General features: G+C 53.1%; 1 protein-coding gene and 1 long non-coding RNA gene across 4 annotated transcripts in view; one reads left to right on the plus strand and one right to left on the minus strand.

Annotated features, from left to right (window-relative positions):
* Window positions 1-228: 228 nt before the first annotated feature.
* Window positions 229-18,978, minus strand: part of STK32C (serine/threonine kinase 32C) — a 69,425-nt gene continuing 50,675 nt past the window's right edge. For 2 of the 3 annotated variants that reach the window (XM_064431643.1, XM_064431644.1), the window contains 10 exons: window positions 11,528-11,679; window positions 9,423-9,596; window positions 8,969-9,006; window positions 8,201-8,290; window positions 7,546-7,649; window positions 7,339-7,455; window positions 5,868-5,993; window positions 5,608-5,739; window positions 4,913-4,980; window positions 229-4,105 (listed from right to left, as the gene is read on the minus strand). In XM_064431643.1, coding sequence (XP_064287713.1) covers window positions 3,988-4,105; window positions 4,913-4,980; window positions 5,608-5,739; window positions 5,868-5,993; window positions 7,339-7,455; window positions 7,546-7,649; window positions 8,201-8,290; window positions 8,969-9,006; window positions 9,423-9,596; window positions 11,528-11,646 — 1,086 coding nt within the window. In that variant the 5' untranslated portion in view covers window positions 11,647-11,679 and the 3' untranslated portion in view covers window positions 229-3,987. Of the gene's footprint in view, window positions 4,106-4,912; window positions 4,981-5,607; window positions 5,740-5,867; window positions 5,994-7,338; window positions 7,456-7,545; window positions 7,650-8,200; window positions 8,291-8,968; window positions 9,007-9,422; window positions 9,597-11,527; window positions 11,680-12,231; window positions 12,370-18,978 lie in introns of those variants that run through there. The other variant, XM_064431645.1, reaches the window with a different exon arrangement.
* LOC135306979 (uncharacterized) lies at window positions 12,364-16,264 on the plus strand. Its single transcript, XR_010367746.1, has 4 exons — window positions 12,364-12,839; window positions 13,258-13,622; window positions 13,929-15,527; window positions 16,082-16,264. It is a non-coding gene; the product is annotated as an uncharacterized LOC135306979 (long non-coding RNA).

Below are 18,978 nucleotides of genomic sequence, written 5' to 3' on the forward strand. Positions count from 1 at the left end.
CCTGCCCCGGAGCACAAGCCCTGCTGGCACCGAGAGGGGCACGGGGGAACGCCTGGCTGCTCCCCTGCCAGCACCGGTGTCTGAGGTGCAGTCCCACAGCTCCTGTCCCACCCAGCTCCGTGCTAGCTGGCAGTGTCCCACCAGCCATTCCAGCTGCGTCCCAGAACTCCAGCGTTCAGACACTTCCGTGCTTTCATGCATCAGTGTCCTGGAAATGACACCAAATCCTTGGCAATGTTAAAAATACACTTTTATTACTCCACATGTGCAATGGCTTCCGACGGTATCTGCAAAAACACAGCTTTGTCATAACTTAAATATTCTGTGATGTGGTAAAATTGTCATGCAAGAAAATTACGGGAATGTATTAACATAAAATACAAAGATATATTTACATATATCTGCACTGAAATAATTTTTAAAAATATCCTCCCAAGGCAGCAGGACTTCAGTCCAGGGTCAAGTCCATATTACTAATATTTTTGCTATTATTTTATTACTCTTAGATTCTTTTTGGCAAGCTCTGGAGTAATAGAGAATTGGCAACAGAAGAAACATCAGGACCTGACCTGCCATTTGTCTTATGCACAAAATTCCCAGTGAAGGCTGTGGAATTCAATGCAAACACTTAAAAATATGCAACTTTGCAAAACTTCATAACACAACAGAGATAAGAAAACAATCTCATGGCAAGTGATTAAAGGAGAATAATTTATAGGTGCTGTAGACTTTTCACAGCAGATAATGGCACACATTGTATAAATCTGTCATACAAAAAAATACAGGTATTTAAATATTTATGTACAGAAAATTCCTGTGTTCTGGCTGTAGTGGAGGTGCAGCCCAGAGCTGTTGGTGACACCTGCCAAGCTGGGACATGGGCGCAGGGCTCTGTCACGACTTCACTGTGAGGTTTGCTCAGCAGCAGCAGCCAGGGCTCAGCCAGAGCAGGGCACCAACACGGGCACCACACCCGTCCTTTGTCCCCATCCCCAGCCCAGCCTGGGCCAGCAGCCAGCGAACACCCACGGGAGTGGCACAGGGAGGAGAGAGGACCCAGCACCCAGGACTGCATTGTGGATAGGGTGAGCTGGACTTGGGAACGCCCTGGCAGGAGCCACAAAGATGTGTAGGGCCAACAGGACCAGCTGGGCTCAGCTGGCACTGGCTCGGTACAGGGACACAGCAATGGGGACACAAGAGGGGCCCAGAGTGGGGCAGGGGGGCAGGAGGCCCCAGAGCACTGAAACCCTCCACAGGGGTTCTGACAATAACACTGAGCTGTTTCCTATCACTTGTCCCTTTTCCAATTGCTCTTTTCATGCCATTTCTTCTCCAGGGACTGAGTGCAAACAGGTGTCAATGTCAATGTCCCCTGTGGGCTCTGGTGAGGTTATTGAAGACCAAAACCAAGCACTTGAATGATGTGTCCACGGTGTCTCTCCCACTCAGCACAGTGACCCCACAGCTCTGTGTCTGCTGCTGTTCTCAGGGATTCAGATTCAAGAGTGCCCCAGCACATCCCTGGAGATGCACTGCTGGATTCCAGGGGTGGCAGGACCCACCCAGAGTGCTTTCCCTGGCAAGGAGCCATTCCCTGGCACCCCCCAGCAGCCCTCCTGGTTTCTGCCAGGTGCTGCTGAGCTGTTCTGCACAACGCACTGGAGAAGAGGAGTGCTGCAAGGGGCGCAGGTGACTGACAGAGAGAGGGCTTGGGCTGAGAAATCTCCGTTTCAGAAGCAAGCCAGCTCCTCCCCACACACACCAACCCCCACTGCAGGGCCCACTTGTCTCTTGTCCTAAGGAAAGCGATGAAAACATCAATTACACACGTCCTGGAACTGCCAACACCTCTCCTGGCCTGAGAGCTTCTGGCTGAATAGGATGTATCTTCATCACTCATCTGTGGGATGTTTTGGTCAAAAAATCAGCACTGCTCCTCGTCATTCCAATAGTCCAAATTTTTGCTGTTATTTATAGGAACTTTCTAAATAGTGCAGTGGAATTCACTGTAAAGCCCTACCCACACCACTGGAGTAAATCACCTGTAATACATAACTCCAGAATAAATACATGGTTGAGCCTCATCTGCTGTGGCAGGACAGAGCTGGTGTTCCAGCTGAGAGATGTGGGATGGAGACACAGGGTGAGCACAGAGCTCTGGGGAGAGGACCAGGCTGCCCGTGTGGAGAGCAGGGGCTGCTCAGCACAGCACACAAAGGTGAGCTCTGACAGGTGAGAAAAGGTAACTAGGCCTCCCTGGTACCCAGCAAAGAGACTGGAAGTTACTGGGGCAGGGAGGGCAGGTTCCCCCAGCACTGCCTGGGATCAGAGCCAGGGTAGGCACGCTCCTGTAGCTGGGAGAAGGAGCAGGAGGACACAGTGATTTCAGCCCTCACTCAATGACTGACCACAGCCCTGAGCCACCATTAACACAGCTCCTAACGAGGCACGGGGTGTGCAGGACCCATGGCTGACACCAGGAACCCTTGGGCCTGACAGCATCTCCTGGTTCTGCCCTGAAAATAACCATGCAACTGGACCCAGAGCTTCAGCTCCCCTCCTGCACACCTTTAAAGACTTCCATGAGAACACATCTGTGCACAAGTGCAGCCACACACTGATTCCCACATAAAACTGTGGAGACACACGTGCCATGTCCTTGCCTGTGGAAGATCATTTTGTACCATTCTGCCTTTCTGGTTTGTTCATGGAAGCAGAAACTGCAGCAAAACTGGTCCTGACAGAATCTGATCTGTTAGAAACATCTCCCTTCCATTTCTGCACTAGGAATACCCAGCAGGGATGCAAGCACTGCAGCCTGCCAGCGTCTGGCAGCAAACAGCTGCTGGTGGTTTGATGGTGCCTGTGGTCCCACCACGCACCTGGAGCAGTCGTGTGGCACTGCAGGGCTCACAGGGCTCAGCCACTGTGAGCAACCAAACACCCTCTGCAGCAGCTTCAACAACTAATACAGTGAAGGCCCCTGAAACAAGAAAGGCAACACCCACGGCTGGAGCAAGGGAAGATTTCCCGTCTTATTAAGAAGTTAAGACAGGTATTGGCAAATTATATACAGTACTTGTACTTTACACCGGAAATAAAGTAAATTGAGAGTGAAATACGATATTCCTGTCTTTCATCACCAAGCAGCCTTGCAAGGCCACCTGCTCTGCCTCCAACAAAACCTCACCTGTGATAAACTGTGTCCTCTGAACTTGGGCATATGGAGGCAGACCCTCCAACCCATCCCACAGCTCCTCACTGCCTGCAGCAGCCACGTCAAGGAAGAAATATTTTCAATGTTCTGCATCTCAAATATGCATTGAACCATTACCCAGCCCCTGATGAATCCACGTAGTACACAAAAAACATTTATTTGCCTTGACTCGGGAAAGGAACTGACAGGTGACACAGGGACAAGGAGGTGCCTGGGACATCCTTGTGCTGCAGGACCCAAGCAGCTGGAGACTCCCAGGAGCTGGTGCCAGAGAGCCCCAGGGCTGCTCTGGTTTGCACAGGGATTGCCCATCCCCAGAGCAGCATTTGTGAACAGGGAGTGCCAGAGTCAAGCTCACATCACCTCTTTGGCCTTGCTCCCTTCTCCTTGTCTCTCCCCATGGGGCCCAAGGACATGGCTTCATTCCCTGTCCTCTCACTGCATTAAAAACGTGTAGGTCAGCAACCTGACATTAAAACAGAAAGACTGAATAAGTTGATCTCCTCCCCTGACAAGTTGCATAGGCCGCATCTTCCCCGACAGGCAGCCATGGTGCCGGGCTGGTGATGCACGGCCCGGGCAGTCCTGTGGGAACTCTGGCTGGCTCCAGCTCTCAGGGAAGCTGGGCTGGTGATCCACGGCCCGGGCAGTCCTGTGGGAACTCTGGCTGGCTCCAGCTCTCAGGGGAGCTGCGGTGCTGTCCGGCGGCAGCGGGCGGGCTCGGGTGCTCAGCACACCTGAGGGCAGGTGGGGCGGCCTGGCCTGGCCTAGCTGCTGCCCGAGGAGCACACGGAGCTGCACATGTGCAGGGGCTCGGCCTCGGCCTCGTCCGTGGTCTCGGAGGCAGACACGGAGTCGCTCGGCGGCTCTTGGCTCTTCTTTAGCCTGTGGGAGCAGAGAACAGCAGTCACAGAGCTGTCCCCCACGCACACACCCCAGCAGTGGGCAGGGGGGTCTGGGCTCCGTGCCCACTCCCTGCCTGAGAGGTGCCTACAGCAGAGCCACGGAGAACGAGGAGTCCTCCCAGAGCTCACAAACGGGCCACAACAGAGCCCAGCGCATCAGCAAACCACACTGAACTGCTCTGAAATGCCCCAAAACAGCCTGCAAGGCTTCAGCCCGCCCAGACCTTGGCCATGAGCACCCACAGCACAGCCAGGCTCCTGCCAACCCCTCCTCCACAGAGCCTGCCTCACGCTCTGCTGATGGACCAGACAGCCCCAACCCTGGGGAAGCAGTGGCTTTAATCCAGCACTTTCACTGACTGCTTATTCCCACCAGGGACTCTTCCAACCTGAATGATCCTATCAATCTATTCTATGTGTAAAAGATCTCCACAATCATGGAGTCCAACCTTCCTCGCCTTCATTTCCCAAACCAGCATCTGCTAAAAGCAGGATGGGTGGGGAGGTGCCACAGGGGGATGCAGGCAGTGTCACACACACATGTTAAATCCCAGAAGTCTCTCTACAGCATATTTTTTTTAATGGCAGTTAATAATCCTTGATCTGCCTCCTTTGTGGCTAGAGCCATTTTTCATACATAGGCAGACCCAAGCTCCTCTGCTGACACCAGTCACCTGGGGCTAAGCTGGCAGCAAGGTGCTCCTGGCTGTCAGGCACTGGCACTGATTCCTAAGGGAAGTCAGAAAAAGGAGTATTTTTCCCTAAAAAAAGCACCCCACACACTCACTTCTCTCTGTTGAAGATGACAAAGTCCTGCTGGATAGCTTCAAGGCATTCCTGGAGATAGTCATTTTCCTATTGAAGAAAAACAAAACATGCATAAGCAGCCCCATTTGCATCTCATTGCTGCCTGCAGCCCCCAGCACTCCCAGCTGTGGGCAGGAGCCCCCAGCCCCCTGAACCTCAGCCCAACAGCTGGGGGCAGCAGGGCTGGTGGCCATGTGGCCTTCACCAGGGGCTGGTGTCATCCGTGGCAGCAGTTTTCCACAACACACAGATCATACCGCTCCTGACATAAACATAACTCGTTTCTCCATGTATCCTGTATTTTGGGAGTGCTGTCAGCCCAAAGGAAGCTCAGGCAGCGTGGGGGGAGCCCAGCACACAGCCCAGGTGTGGGAGTCCCTGCCAAGGCACACAGGGAGCTGCTGCCCTGTGCCCAGCCCGGGGCTGTGCAGGGACACAGGCTGAACACACCAGGCTGCCCAGACCTCTGCTGCTCATCTCGCTTTCCACAGCACCCACTACTGCGAAAGTTTGGTCAAACTTGCATTAGAGGAATATGTGGTTGTTGAAACGTCTCCACGGGCAAAAGTTTTCATCAAAATAAACCCATGGCTCCCACAGCATGGCTGTAACAGCTGCAACACCCGCCCAGATCCAGCCTTTTCCCAGCTGCATGTCACCCCAGGGAGCACATACAGACTGGGAGCTGTCTTTGCTGTTATCCCTTGACTTGTTCTTTGCGAGCCTCTTCTTCTTCTTGTGCAGGGGCCTCGACTCCAGAATCATCTCCTCCAGCTCGAAGGTGGGGTCGCAGTGCAGGCGGCCCTTCTGCCGGGACACAGGACACACTCACGTCAGGCACAGCAGACTCAGAAACCTCTTCCCCTCAGGAAACCCTGCTCTCACAGTGCAGCGCGAGAGCAGCCCCGCTCGGGAGGGACAGGGTCCCCACTCACGTTGGGGACGAAGGCTGGCTCCACGCGCTTCTCGCTCACATCACTCCACACCACGCCCGAGAGCTGAGCCGAGGCCTGGATGTGCGCCAGGCAGGAGAAGCGATGCTCGGGATTCACTGTCAGCAGCTGGGGAGGGAAAAGCACTGCTGACACAGCGCTGCAGAGAAGAGCATTCCTGCCAGAGGAGGAGGCAAGGCAGCCAGCAGCAGCCTGCCCGGGCCAGCTGCAGGGCTCAGCCTTTCTGCTGGGGGGAACAGATAACTGACTGCACGAAAAACACCCGAGAAAATGTTCTGCAGGCACCCCAGCGCTCTGGGGGGACATGGGGGTCCCCTCCCGGCTGAGGGGGCTGCTGGCACTTGCCTGCTGAGAGGCTGGATTCCCTGGAAGCCCGGCTGCCCAGCAGATGGCAATGCAAACCCGCCGAATGCGCCTCGCAGCCTCTGCCAGCAGCTCCTCATTAAACTGAATCTAATTATGCAAATTGCCCACCCAACATTAACTCATATCAGAGGCACTTATTTGCTGCCGGCACCAGCAAACTCACCAGCTACTTTTCAGAGTTCTCAAGCAAGCCAGAGCTAAACCAGCTGCCCCAACCCATCCCAGCTTTCTCCAGCAGCAGCACGAGGAAAGCACAGAGCATTCCACAGAGCTGCAACCCCCAGCAGCTCTCACAACCCCGTCAGACCCTTCAGCCCCAAAGAACCAGCGAGAGGGAGCAGCCAGTGCTGCAGTGCAGCTCCACCTCAGCTGCCACCCCAGCCAGAGGTGCTGCCTTTACAGGTGACACTGGCCATGGGATGCTAGAAGGCACAATTCCAGCCCAGCTGGGAATCTGACTGTCACACCAAAACCAGCCTTTTTACTTCCCTTCCCATCAAACATCGTGCATCTTATTACAGGGATAATAAACACACAACACACATAATGAATCATAGAGTCCCAGACTGGACTGGGACCAGTGCCACCCCTGCCATGGCAGGGACACCTTCCCCTGTCCCAGGTGCTCCCAGCCCCAGTGTCCAGCCTGGCCTTGGGCACTGCCAGGGATCCAGGAGCAGCCACAGCTGCTCTGGCCACCCTGTGCCAGGGCCTGCCCACCCTGCCAGGGAACAATTCCCAATCTCCCATCCATCCCTGCCCTCTGGCAGTGGGAGCCATTCCCTGTGTCCTGTCCCTCCATCCATTGTTCCCAGTCCCTTTCCAGCTTCTCCTGGAGCCCCTTTAGGCCCTGGCAGGGGCTTTAAGGTCTCTCTGGAGCTTCTCTTCTCAAGGACTAACATCCCAAACTCTCTCAGCCTGTCTGTTGTGTATTATTATTATTACTCTTATTATTCTTTGTTTATTAATACACTGATAATTTTCCAGCTAGTCCTGCCTGCCCAGAAGCTGCCATCCAACCCAAAGCCACCCCAGAAGGCCAATTCATCCAACAATTGCTCCAGCTCCCCCCAGAAGGGCCATTCACCTTCCGCAGCAGCGCCACCATTTCCTTGGACCAGGCTGAGGAGTACTGGACGCTGACGGTGCTGAAGAGCTGCACCAGAGACTCCACGGGGTTGTTGGAGTGGATGTCGTACGGCCTCTGGGGACAAGAGCACACAGGTGAGGATGCCCTGTCCCTCCGGGCCGGCCAGAGCACGCGGTCCGAGGGCCGGGACGGCCGGAGCCCTACCCAGCCCCGCAGCAGCTCGTAGGCCATGATTCCCAGAGACCACCAGTCCACCTCGAAGGAATAGCCCGTGCCGCCGCTCAGGAAGGAATGGAAAATCTCCGGGGCTGAGCAGAAAGGCAAAACACACAACAGGTTATTTGTTGTCTCTGCTCCAGCAGCTCATGTCAGTCAGTGCACAACGCTTAGGGTGGTCCTTCTGCACGGCTGCCCCAGGGGAGGCTGCGTGAGGCAGGGGAGCAGCAGCCTGGAATGTGTGCCTGCCCTCACTGGGACCTGGGATGTCAGCCACCTGCAGGGACAGCCCTCCCAGCACAGGACAGCACAACCAGGGGGCCCCAGGAGACACCAAGTGCAAGGCTGGAGCCAGAGAGGGATGGGGAGCGCAGGAGGAGGGGGCTGGGTGGGATGAGGAGGGCAGGGAGGGATGGAGGGGACTGGACAGGCTGCAGTGCAGAGAGCAGGACAGGACGGGCTGGGGTGACATGCCAGCCCCGATGCCTTCACACTGGGAGCTGCCCTTCTCAAACAGTCAGGCTCTGCTGAACCACTTGGACACGAGCAGGAGTGTCCTAAAAGAACTGGAGGCCCTGGCTGGGGCAGCAGGTGCTGAGCACGCAGAACGTGACACGGCACGAGAGCAGTGATTGTCCCTTACCCATGTATGGCTTTGTCCCAGCCAATGCTGTCGCTCTTTCACCGTCCCTAATGATTGTTGCAATATTAAAATCTGTTAAATGGGCATGACCTTAAATAAAGACACATTTTAAGAAGGAATTAATGGCAGTGCAGTGGCAATGCAGCATCAGAACACATTTGTTTCATAAGCTTCTGCCCTCAGACAGGGTAGCAGACATGGGCAGGTCAGGGTCAGATCCCATGGCATGGCCATGGGAGATCCCAGAGGTTTCCCAGGATTTGGGTTGGCCAGGTGATTAAAGGGTAGATACTTTGAGATTTTATTTTAAATCACACTTGGAGCTAGCCAGTAACCCCCAGCAGCTTCAGCACTAGCCAGATTGCTCTGGCCAGAAGCTACAGGAGTGAAAAAGACACCAGGGAAACACTATCATAGAACCACAGAACGCCTGGGTTGGAAGGGACTTAAAGATCATTCATTCCAAGCTCCTGCCATGGAGCTTCCACTAGGCATGGGTGCTCCAAGCCACTGAAGCCATTGAACTGCAAATGACTCCAAATTCCCAGGGCTGAAGTCAGGCTGACCACAGCACACTGGACAGGACAGCTGGGTGACCCTCCCCACATTAAAAAGCACAAGGATGTTCAGCCAGACATGATCCAGTAAAAGCAGAGCAGCTTTTCCCACACTTTCCCCGGGTAAAAAGATGCCCAGTACCCGGGACTATAAAGAATCTGTCCCTGGAATGAATGAGGGAGCAGACAAAGAGGAGCAGAGTGATCCTACCTTGTTCATCGAGGAGGATGTTGTCTGGTTTTACATCTCTGGGAAAAGAGGGAAGATTACAGCAGATGGAGTCTAAGTCAGACCAGAGATGAGACTCAATGACAAAAATCCTGCAACTGTTTATCTATCAAAAATTAGGAACAAATAAAACAAAAATATTCTAACATGAGGCAAGCCCCTTTATGATGGACTAGAAATAAGCTTTTCCTGGGCAACTTGGTGAAAAACTGGAAGGATTAGACTTGTTCAGGAAGGAAAGGAAATTCCCAAGGAAAAAGGAACAACAATACTGGGGATATTTGTGTGAGGTCCTCGATGGTTTTAACTCCTGCCCTGAAATGTTCAGCCCCAGTGAGGCATCAGACCCCCTGTGAGTGGTGGGGGCAGGAGCAGCACGGACACCATGAGCCACCCCAAGGGCAGCAGGGCAGGTGCCAGCAGGGCCTGGAGTTACCTGTGGATGATGTGCTGGCTCCGCAGGTAGTCGAGGGCCAGCGCCATCTCACAGATGTAGAGCTTGACTGTCTCCTCAGTGAACTGAACGTTCTGCTGCAGGTGGTAGCGCAGGTCACCTCCCAGGAGCAGGTCCACCACCATGAACATGTCCTCCTCGTCCTGGAAGGAATACCTGCAGGACAGGGGAGCAGCTGAGCCTCCCGGGGCTCACAAACCCAGCCAGGCTTTTCCCCTCTCCCAGTCACACAGCTTCAGAGAGAACTGCACATGGCCCCCACCGTGGGCACAGAATCCCGCAATCGTTTGTGCTGGAAAAGCTCTCTCAGACCTTCAAGTCCAACCATTCCTAGCACTGCCCAGGCCACCACTGCCCATGTCCCCAGCTGCCACACCCACAGGGCTCTTAAATCACTCCAGGGACAGGGACTCCACCACTGCCCCGGGCAGCTGTGCCAGAGCTGGGCAGCCCTTTTGGATAGAAAATTTTCCCTAATATCCACCCTGAGCTGCCCTGGCCCAGCCTGGGGCCGTTCCCTCTGCTCCTGTCCCTGTTCCCTGGAGCACAGCCTGACCCCCCGGCTGTCCCCTCCTGGCAGGAGCTGTGCAGAGCCACAAGGGCCCTCTGAGCCTGCTCTTCTCCAGGCTGAGCCCCTTCCCAGCTCCCTCAGATGCTCCTGGGGCTCCAGCCCCTTCCCAGCTCCATTCCCTGCTCTGGACATGCTCCAGCCCCTCAAGGTCCTTGCAGTGTTGGGCCCAAAACTGAAGATGCAGCTTTGCTGCTTGCATTTTCACAATCAAGCACGTCCAGCTCAAGATGCTTGCTTGTTTTTTAACTCAATTCCTACACTAACCAATGCTTCCCTGAAAGAGATGAGTATCCCAGGTAATGTCCCCCTGTCCCTGAGCAGCTGTGCCATGTCAGCCCACCAGCACAGAGCTCATGCTCTACCAGACAGACACTTCAGAGAAACTTCACATTTTCAACTGCAAACAATCTCATAAAACCTACTTAAAATATCCCAGCCTATCTTGAAGATGAATTGGAAAACACAACTGCTAATTTAACCAGATAAACCAGAAAAAGAGATTTATATTTACTGTGGAGTAAACCGCCTCTCTAAATCTGCTGTGGGTCCCACAGGAGACTGACAGCAGTGGGGATACACCAAAACAACGCTCATTGTTATATTTGGTGACTGCAGATCCAAGGAAAGAGTATGTGGGATTGTATAATACTTATGAATCACTCACTTCTGCTCCCATCTTAAATGTAGGTTTATTCTAAAACTATGAGCCGAAAGGGTTTGCTACGAGAATAAGTTCTCTCCAGAATTTCATTGCTTGTTGGGGAAAATGTTTGCAATTGCTAAGAAATTGAAAAATAGCAATATTAACTAAATTGGCTATTCTGGAGCAATGGATCAACAAAAACAAATGTGACACATCACCCACTTCCATCACTTGGGTATAAAACTTCCTCAATTTTTAGAAATCTCCTCCTCCCCATCAGCCTGGCACACGTCCAGCACTGCTGGAGTGGGAGGAGGGGACCCTTCACTGGGCAGGAAGGCTGAGAAAGGACAGATCACTGGAGCAGGGGGTCCCAAGGCCTCTGCCTAGGGCTCACCCCAAACCAACCAACGACACTAGGACATAATGCTCTACTTTCTAAAACTGTCAATTGGTTTTTCCTGCCAAATTTGACAATGATGTGTCGTAGCTCCAAAGGAACGTGTTTTATTTGGCCAGTGAGCATGGTGCAAAGCATGGATGCTGGTGGGCTGAGGGGTCAATGTGGTTGCAGGGCAGATGAGATGGACTGCAGCCTTTGGTACCACCACTGCTAGACAGGATATGTTTCCCAGGCATTGCCAACTCAAGCTATTTGTTAGATTTCAACCTGGTTTTAAGAGTGTTTTTTAAAAGTAGATGTTGCTCAGTAATGAGGATATTTCTGCCAGCGCACACAGAATGAAGTCATTATTGAGCAACCTGAAATGCCACTATTTGTAGAGATCTGCTGCTGAAAAAGTTATGAGAACCCCTGGGATTACTGGGTGTGTGGCTCTGCGAGCAGCGGAGGCTGGGGAGGGAGCTGCTCACCAGAGATTCACCAGGAACACGTGCTCGATCTCCTGCAGGATCTCCAGCTCCCGGAACACGTTGCGCACCTCGTCCCTCTCGATGCACTGCTGCTTGTTCATGTACTTCATGGCGTACATCTTCTCCGTGTCCCTCTTCTGCACGATGCACACCTGGGCCGGCACGAGAAAACAGTCAGGAGCACGTTCCACGTCCTCAGCTGCTGCTCTGGGAGCTGAGACCCACTGTGCTCAGCACCCGACCCCTCAAACATCCCTGATCCCTGAGACTCGGAGCTACGGACAGCAGCATCCCTGCTCCGGGATGCACGGGCTCTGCTCCAGCCCCTGCCCATCGGACACTGCAGCTGCCTGCAGGGCATGACGGCCGGCTCCCAAAGGGAGCTTTCCAAAGGGACGGCTTTTCCAGCAGCTGTGTCCGGGGAGACCTGTGGGCTCGCAGTGCGCGGATGGAGAGGGCACTGGCAGGCACGGGCTCCTGCCAGCCTCGCCGCCCGCTGCTCACACCGCTGCTGCCCAGGGCGGCTCCGACCCGCCGCGCATCGCTGGGCCCCCAAAGGGGAAAATAATCCCTCTGCGGCAGCAGAAAGCCACCAAAGGGCAAACTGGTCAGAACAGCAAAGAGCTGGCCCGCGGGGATACCCGGGGCTGTCCCGGAGCCCCGCTCTGCCGCCGCCCTCAGCTCCGCTATGACACCCTCATTACCAAGGTGACTGCTTTCCGAAGAGCTAATTAGCGATCACGGTAACTCTTTTTAAATTACTAACGGCTTGCCTACATCTGCTGTAATTGTGCCTGCCCTCTGTTAATTACCAGCCGTGGCGGTAATTAGGATGAGCTGGTGCGCTCCCTGGGCAGCTCGGCAGGCACGGAGCGGGTCCCGCTCTCACCGCGTGGAACGAGGAACGGGAGTTTCTGTGGGTGGCAGGGAACCGAGACAGGTGGGAGCCGCCACACTCCGCGCCTCTGAACGCTGCCACTAATAACCATTTGCAAGTGCTAATGGTGCTCGGTATAATAGCATCAAGGACACGCTGCCGCAAGGAGGTGACAAAATAATGGGTGGTTATCGTTAGCCTGATATACCCCCTAATTAGTGATGCACAGGAATTACCGCGATTATTTTCCGCCGTGGTTACAGCTGCGGTGAGAGCTGATAATCAGCTGTTGCCATAACTCTCTGCACACCTCGGAGCTCACGATAAGGGCGCCTGGTGGGCAGAGTGACCTGAGCTGTTTCCCTGCGTCTGGACCCCTCCGGTGCCCATGGGCGAGCAGAGCCCTTCAACTCCAGCTGCCAGGGACTGTTCCAGGTACAAAACATAAGGGAAAACCTTCTTCATGCAAACTTAATAATAATAATAAGCGGCCTACCACAATGCACACCACCAGCAGGATCCAGCCCCTGCCTGGAGCAGGCTGAATTGGTTGCACGTTCAATAAACCAGGCAAGAATAACTTCATATTTTATAAATTCTTTGAGCAGCAAAGCCCTAACAATTTTCCTTTAAAACATGGTCATTGCTGTAGAATTGCTCCAAAAACAATTCAATCCTCTGGGTAACAGCCATCAAGGCACTGAGCAACATTCTCTCCTGATGTCAGCTTATTCCACATTATTGCTGGAAGCTCATTAATTTCTAGGCGTTTTAATTTTTAGGTTGTGACTTGCTGTACCTTAATGAGTATTACATGTTATTCTGATGTCATTTGTCTCTTGTTTCTCCACAGTGAAAATGGGAGCCCAGCATAATAAATGAGAAAATGATGAAAACTTCATGTACTCTGTAATTATGATAAACAGTTCTCTGCAATGGAACAGCATCACTTCCACACAGAGCAGCACCAGTTCCGGGCACTCTGGGAATGTTCGTTCTCTGATTTCTGCAGGAAAAGTGGATGCCAGTGGAGAGGCCCTCCCTGCAGCTGAGCCCGTGGTGTGAGCGTGGGCTGCCCTGTGACGGTGAGCCCCACGGCCCAGGAACAGCTGGGAATTGCACAGCGAGCCCCAGGGACAGCTGGGCAGGGCACAGCGAGCCCCACAACCCATGGACACCTGGGCAGGGGTGCTGTGCCTGCAGCACAGCCACCACCAGGTACTGATCACATCACACCGCTCTTGGTCAGGGTCTGACTCGGGTCAAACCAACACCAGGACTGGTGCTGGTGCTGCCTGGCTGGGCTCAGCCATTCGGTGGCCCTGCCACAGGCGGTGACCATTCCTAAGGTGCCCCTGCTTACAGAAATGCATTGATGTGTTTGTGTCCTCCAAAATGGCAGTGACACAAAATGCATCTTTTTCTTTTTGTGCTTTTCTGTTCATGCATCTGTTCCTGGGGAAGGAATAAATATCTGTATGGTCACAAGTCAAGAGTGTGTTTTTGAAATTAATCCATTTTCAGGCAAGTCTACAATGCGGAGCAAGGCAAGAAGCAGAAACGACCGTGTCCTCATTCTGCACACTGCAGCCACACAAAGGGAGTGTTTGGTGGTTAAATACAGCATTAGGAAAACGAGTGGAACGGAGCCAGCCCTGCGAGGCAGAAGGCGGGCAGCAGCTGGGAGCGGATTGCTCAAGACGGCACAGAGAAGCTTTCACTGAGCCCCGGGTACCCGGCACTCCACACTGCCAGGGGGCTGTGCAGCTGCCCATCCCGCAGGGACGGCTGCAGCCCCTCCCACGACCCCAGCCGGGACAGGGGCAGGTGACACCTCCCGGGCCACCTCACCCCCGGGCCGAGATAGTGACAACACCTGTGCTGTCACAGTGACAACACCTGTGCTGTCACAGTGTTGTCACCTGAACTGTCACAGTGACAAGACCCGTGTGTCACCCCAGCTGGCAGCTCAGCTGAATCCCTACCCTTCCCAGCCTGGCACGCTGCCTGCAGTGGGCTCTGCCTGCTCTCCTTTAGAAATGCAGGAACTTTCTGCCCTGCTGACTCTGAAGGAGTTCATCAGGCTGAAATGCCCACTCAGACGAGAGGTCACCTAATCATTTGACAGCATGTCGTGACTTAGCTTTGCCATCCACAGAGAGCAGTTTTCCTGGGCTCGAACAAAGCCATTCTGGGCAGGATCCATGCAGCTGGCAAACAGTGGGGATCGCTCTGCCTCGGCTGCACAAAGACCTTGTTTCCTCCTGCACGTGCAGAGCTCACCCAAAGCGAAGGTACTCGCGGTCCCTGAGGGACGTCACCGTCACGGCTGGTGACAAACCCACAGCTGACTCAGGGATCTGTCTTTGGGGCTGAGCTGGGAGCACTGGGCTTCCTTCTTGAATTTCTGCTCCTTTGGCTTCTGCCTCTGTAAGACGAGACCGATGCCCTATAATCCTCCCACACACAGACACTCCTGACTGCAGCTCAGAGCTGGGGGCATTTCAGCGTACAACCCGGGTTTCACTCTTTTTGTTTTCAGAGCAGAGGCAAGGCTTAGAGTCAGCCAACACTACACACCTACATCAAACACCTTAATCCCACCCAGTTCTGAACCGTGGCCACTGCTCTAGTTTATAAAAATGCTTTGCAGTGGTTGCACCTTGCCCACATATATTGATTTCTCCTCCAGCTTCTGCTGGGTATTTATCTCTCCTTGTTTTTCCCCAATATCTACAGAACTGCCATTTACCAGAAAGGCTGAAATTTGAAATGAGGAGCATTAACATTAAATTGCCCATGGCACCCAGAAGCAGCAGCAGGCTCTGGGACTGCGTGGGGAAAGAAGCCTCTGCTGTGGGGGAAGCACGGCAGCAGCCTCGGGGTGTTGGGGACACGGGAGATTTGCAGCCTCTGGAGCAGGAGGAACTAAGTCTTTCATCCTGAAGGACCAGAAGCAGTGAGAAGGCACTTAGCATGATGTAGAAACAGCTCAAGTTTTTTTGACAACTGATTTCATCTTGAACACTAAGTTTTACTTTGGAGACAGACTACAAGGACAAGGACAGGCTGGACAATTGTGTTCACTGGTTTCCTGAGCTTGTTGAGCCAAGAGTAAAGCAGGTGAGAAGGGCTTTATTGCACCTGTGCACTGCTGAAAGGATAACCTCAATATTGACTTCTAACAAGTTCATCTCCTTTAGCCAAGCTCTCCTTGAATAGCTCAGCTTTTACACCAAGACATCATTCACTTTTCCCAGGGTTTTCATCCTTTAGAAAGTGGCTGGAGGGAGATCCCTGTCACCCAACATCCCCAGGTTCCCTCTGCTTTGCTCTCGTACCAAGAACTGCAGGCAGAATCTTGCCAATTATCTATTAAAAAAAAAAAACCGAAAAACAAACAAATTTAAACTCTCAGCTGCTATCAGGAAAGCTGTAAACAGGGATCAGTGTTCTGGACATGGCCACAGCTGCACAGGACACAGCACTACTTCCCCTGGCATTCAAATGCATCTTTGTATCTATATTGTATTATGATGGTGCTCTTGGCAATTAAAATACAACCCTTCCCTGGTAATTAGCATCTGTGTAACACTAGTAATCAAAAAGTTCATAATAATTTGTTCTACAATCCTCACAAATATCAAGGATAAAATCAGCTAATCAATTTATTTTAGGCACAGCCAAGAGAACAAAGCCTAAAGCTGCCTTGCAGGAGTATCTGCAGTGACATAATTCAGTGTCAGGGATTCACTCAGCACACGAGCACAGAACAGCTGGATGAAGCTCTGCTGGAAGCATCTCCCACAGGCACCCCGGGAGCAGCTCCCCTACACCAGCAGGCCCAGAAGGGACAGGCAGCCCCCCAAGGATGCTGCTGGTGCCTCAAAGGGGCTCCCCCTCCACAGTGCTGACCCAGAGCTTGGAGCCCTGAGCACGAGAGATGGAAACACTGAAGGCTGCCAGCACCTGCAGCCCCTCTCCATCCCCTCAGGGCTGGACCTGGGAGGGAGCTCTGGGCACAGCAGATCCTGCCACACCTACCTTTGGTGGGCAAGGGGTCCAGTAACACCCAGAGGGACCTGTGGCACCAAGTCCTGGCCCGGGCTGCAGCTGCACACAACCTGCCCGTTGTGACAGTGACACTCGCCCCACGCACAGCGAGGATACAGAAACATAACTGGCTGACCCTGAATAAAAACTTACTCTGAATCAATCAAACCCTTCACTGCCTGACTGCAGAGCTTATTTCAGCAGCACTTTGTCCTGGAACAGCTCTGACAGCAGAGTCCCTGGCACTGTTCTCTCAGCCATTGTCTCCAGCACACAAAGGCCCGTTTGCAGGGCCAGGACATCTGCTGCCATCCCCACGGCCACCTCTCCATGTGACCCAGCCCAGGGACACCAACATGTGAGGGCTGCTGCCTGTGACAACAGCACCCCTCAGCCTTTCCACCCAGCTCACAGAAGCACGGACTCACAGAAGGGTTTGGGAGGGAAGGGACCCCAAATCCCACCCAGTGCCACCCCTGCCATGGCAGGGACACCTTCCCCTGTCCCAGGTGCTCCAGCCCCAGTGTCCAGCCTGGCCTTGGGCACTGCCAGGGATCCAGGGACAGCTGCTCTGGGCACCCTGTGCCAGGGCCTGCCCACCCTGCCAGGGAACAATTTGTAATTTCCAATATCCCATCCACACCTCTAAAGTTGCAGTGGTAGCCAAACAAGTGGGACCCTCAGGAGCCGTGCTCTAATTACACGGTTATCAGCTCGACAAATCTGCCTTCACATCTTTAAGTGCTGATTTTGTTTCCATTTTCAGACACCTTGCCAGGTTTCACTCCTTAAGATATTTTTCATGGAGTCTTACAACTTTAGCTTTTCCCTGCTGAAAAGCTGTGCTTTTCCACAAGATTGATGGACTCGTTTGTCAGAACACCATAAATCATTAAAATCTCTTTTATGCAGCACTGCTGTTTGCTGCAGCCAAGTTGTAACAGCAGCTGATGAAACTTTTATTCACAGCAAGCCTGTTGGTGTTTCCAGGTCGTGTCAACACTTCCATAAAAAATCTCTTTCTCAGTTGCTTATGCTAGAGCCAAAAAAGTCTTCTGACCCAAAATAACACCTGCCGTTCCCAACAGCACTTCAGCGCTGTGTATTGGAGGATCACAGAATCCTAGACTGGTTTGGGTAGGAAGGGACCTTAAAGATCATCCAGTGCCACCCCTGCCATGGCAGGGACACCTTCCCCTGCTCCAAGCCCTGTCCAGCCTGGCCTTGGGCACTGCCAGGGATCCAGGGGCAGCCCCAGCTGCTCTGGGCAATCTCAGTGGCTTCACTCTGGAGTGCTAAGAATGTGTTCCCGTGCTTCTGTGCAGGTCCACAGCCCTCCCTGAGGCTCAGCAGACCCCTGTGGATCTGATCCCCCTGGCTGTGCCCAGCACTCTGTGTGCAGGCAAAGGAAACCACGTGTGCAGGTGCAGCTGGAGTGCCTCAAAACACGGGCAAAGCTAAGCTTGTCCACATTTTTTGAATTTTTTTTTCTAGAATGAGCCTTCTTCTGTCTCACTCACACAAATGGGACAGCCAGCACACTGAAACTGTGTCAGGAAAAGCTCTCCTCATTGGTACTCTGCAACGGGGCCTTCCAGTTGGTATCCATCAGGGAACATTTCCTCATTTCCCTGCAAGAAATCATGGAGGGGGGCTGCAGAATGATATCTACAGGGTCTGAGTCCTGTGACTTAATGCAATTTAAGGTGGTTCAGAGTAAGCATTTCCCTTTAATGTCACGCTGAGAAAATAAGATCCCATCAGACATTAAGCAGATGTTTCTGTAATTGAGTTTGGATATGGGGGATTATTTGACTTGAAGCTCCAAAACACGTGTAAATTTCTTTTCCTCAGGAGAGACACTAATCCAAATAAACAAGGAGAAACTGAAGAAGTGACAAGGGAGAGCCCCAAAGAACAAACAGAAAAGAGAAGTGTTTTTCCTTGCTTTTACTTGTCCTGGTTCTCCACCTCTCCCCCCGCACACCAGCTGAGCAGCCCATCTCCAGCCAGACACCCCAAAGCTGGTGTCTTCACTCATGGTTCAAACACAAGTGTAGACATTTGGGATCCCCCTTTGGCCACTGCCCTGAGCACATCTCTGGTGGGGCGTGGTGTGATTTGCTGACCTGCAGGCCATGGAGCAGCCCTGGGGAGGCCCTGAAGGGGACAGGGGCTGTGCTGGCACCGTGCAGAGAGCAGGGACAAGCACAGCCCAGGAGATGTGTTCTGGAGCTGTCACACTGCCTACAGAAAGGCTGTTAATCTACATTTCTGTCTGGCTTTAATCACATGCTCAGAGATCTCTGCTGGGCTTTTCTTTCTCAATAATTAAAGTAGAATGATGAAAGCTCAGACCAACCTGCAGAGATCCCTGAAGACACTGTGACCCATCTTTTTGCCTTTTGGGTGGATCCAGACCTGGATCCACCATTTCCTCCAGCTCAGCAGCACTCCATAGATTTACATGAGCACCTGGACCCTGTGCACAAGCACAGTTGTCTGAATAAATTGTGCAATG

The sequence above is a fragment of the Passer domesticus genome, chromosome 8 (assembly GCF_036417665.1).
Source record: "Passer domesticus isolate bPasDom1 chromosome 8, bPasDom1.hap1, whole genome shotgun sequence".
NCBI lineage: Eukaryota > Metazoa > Chordata > Aves > Passeriformes > Passeridae > Passer > Passer domesticus.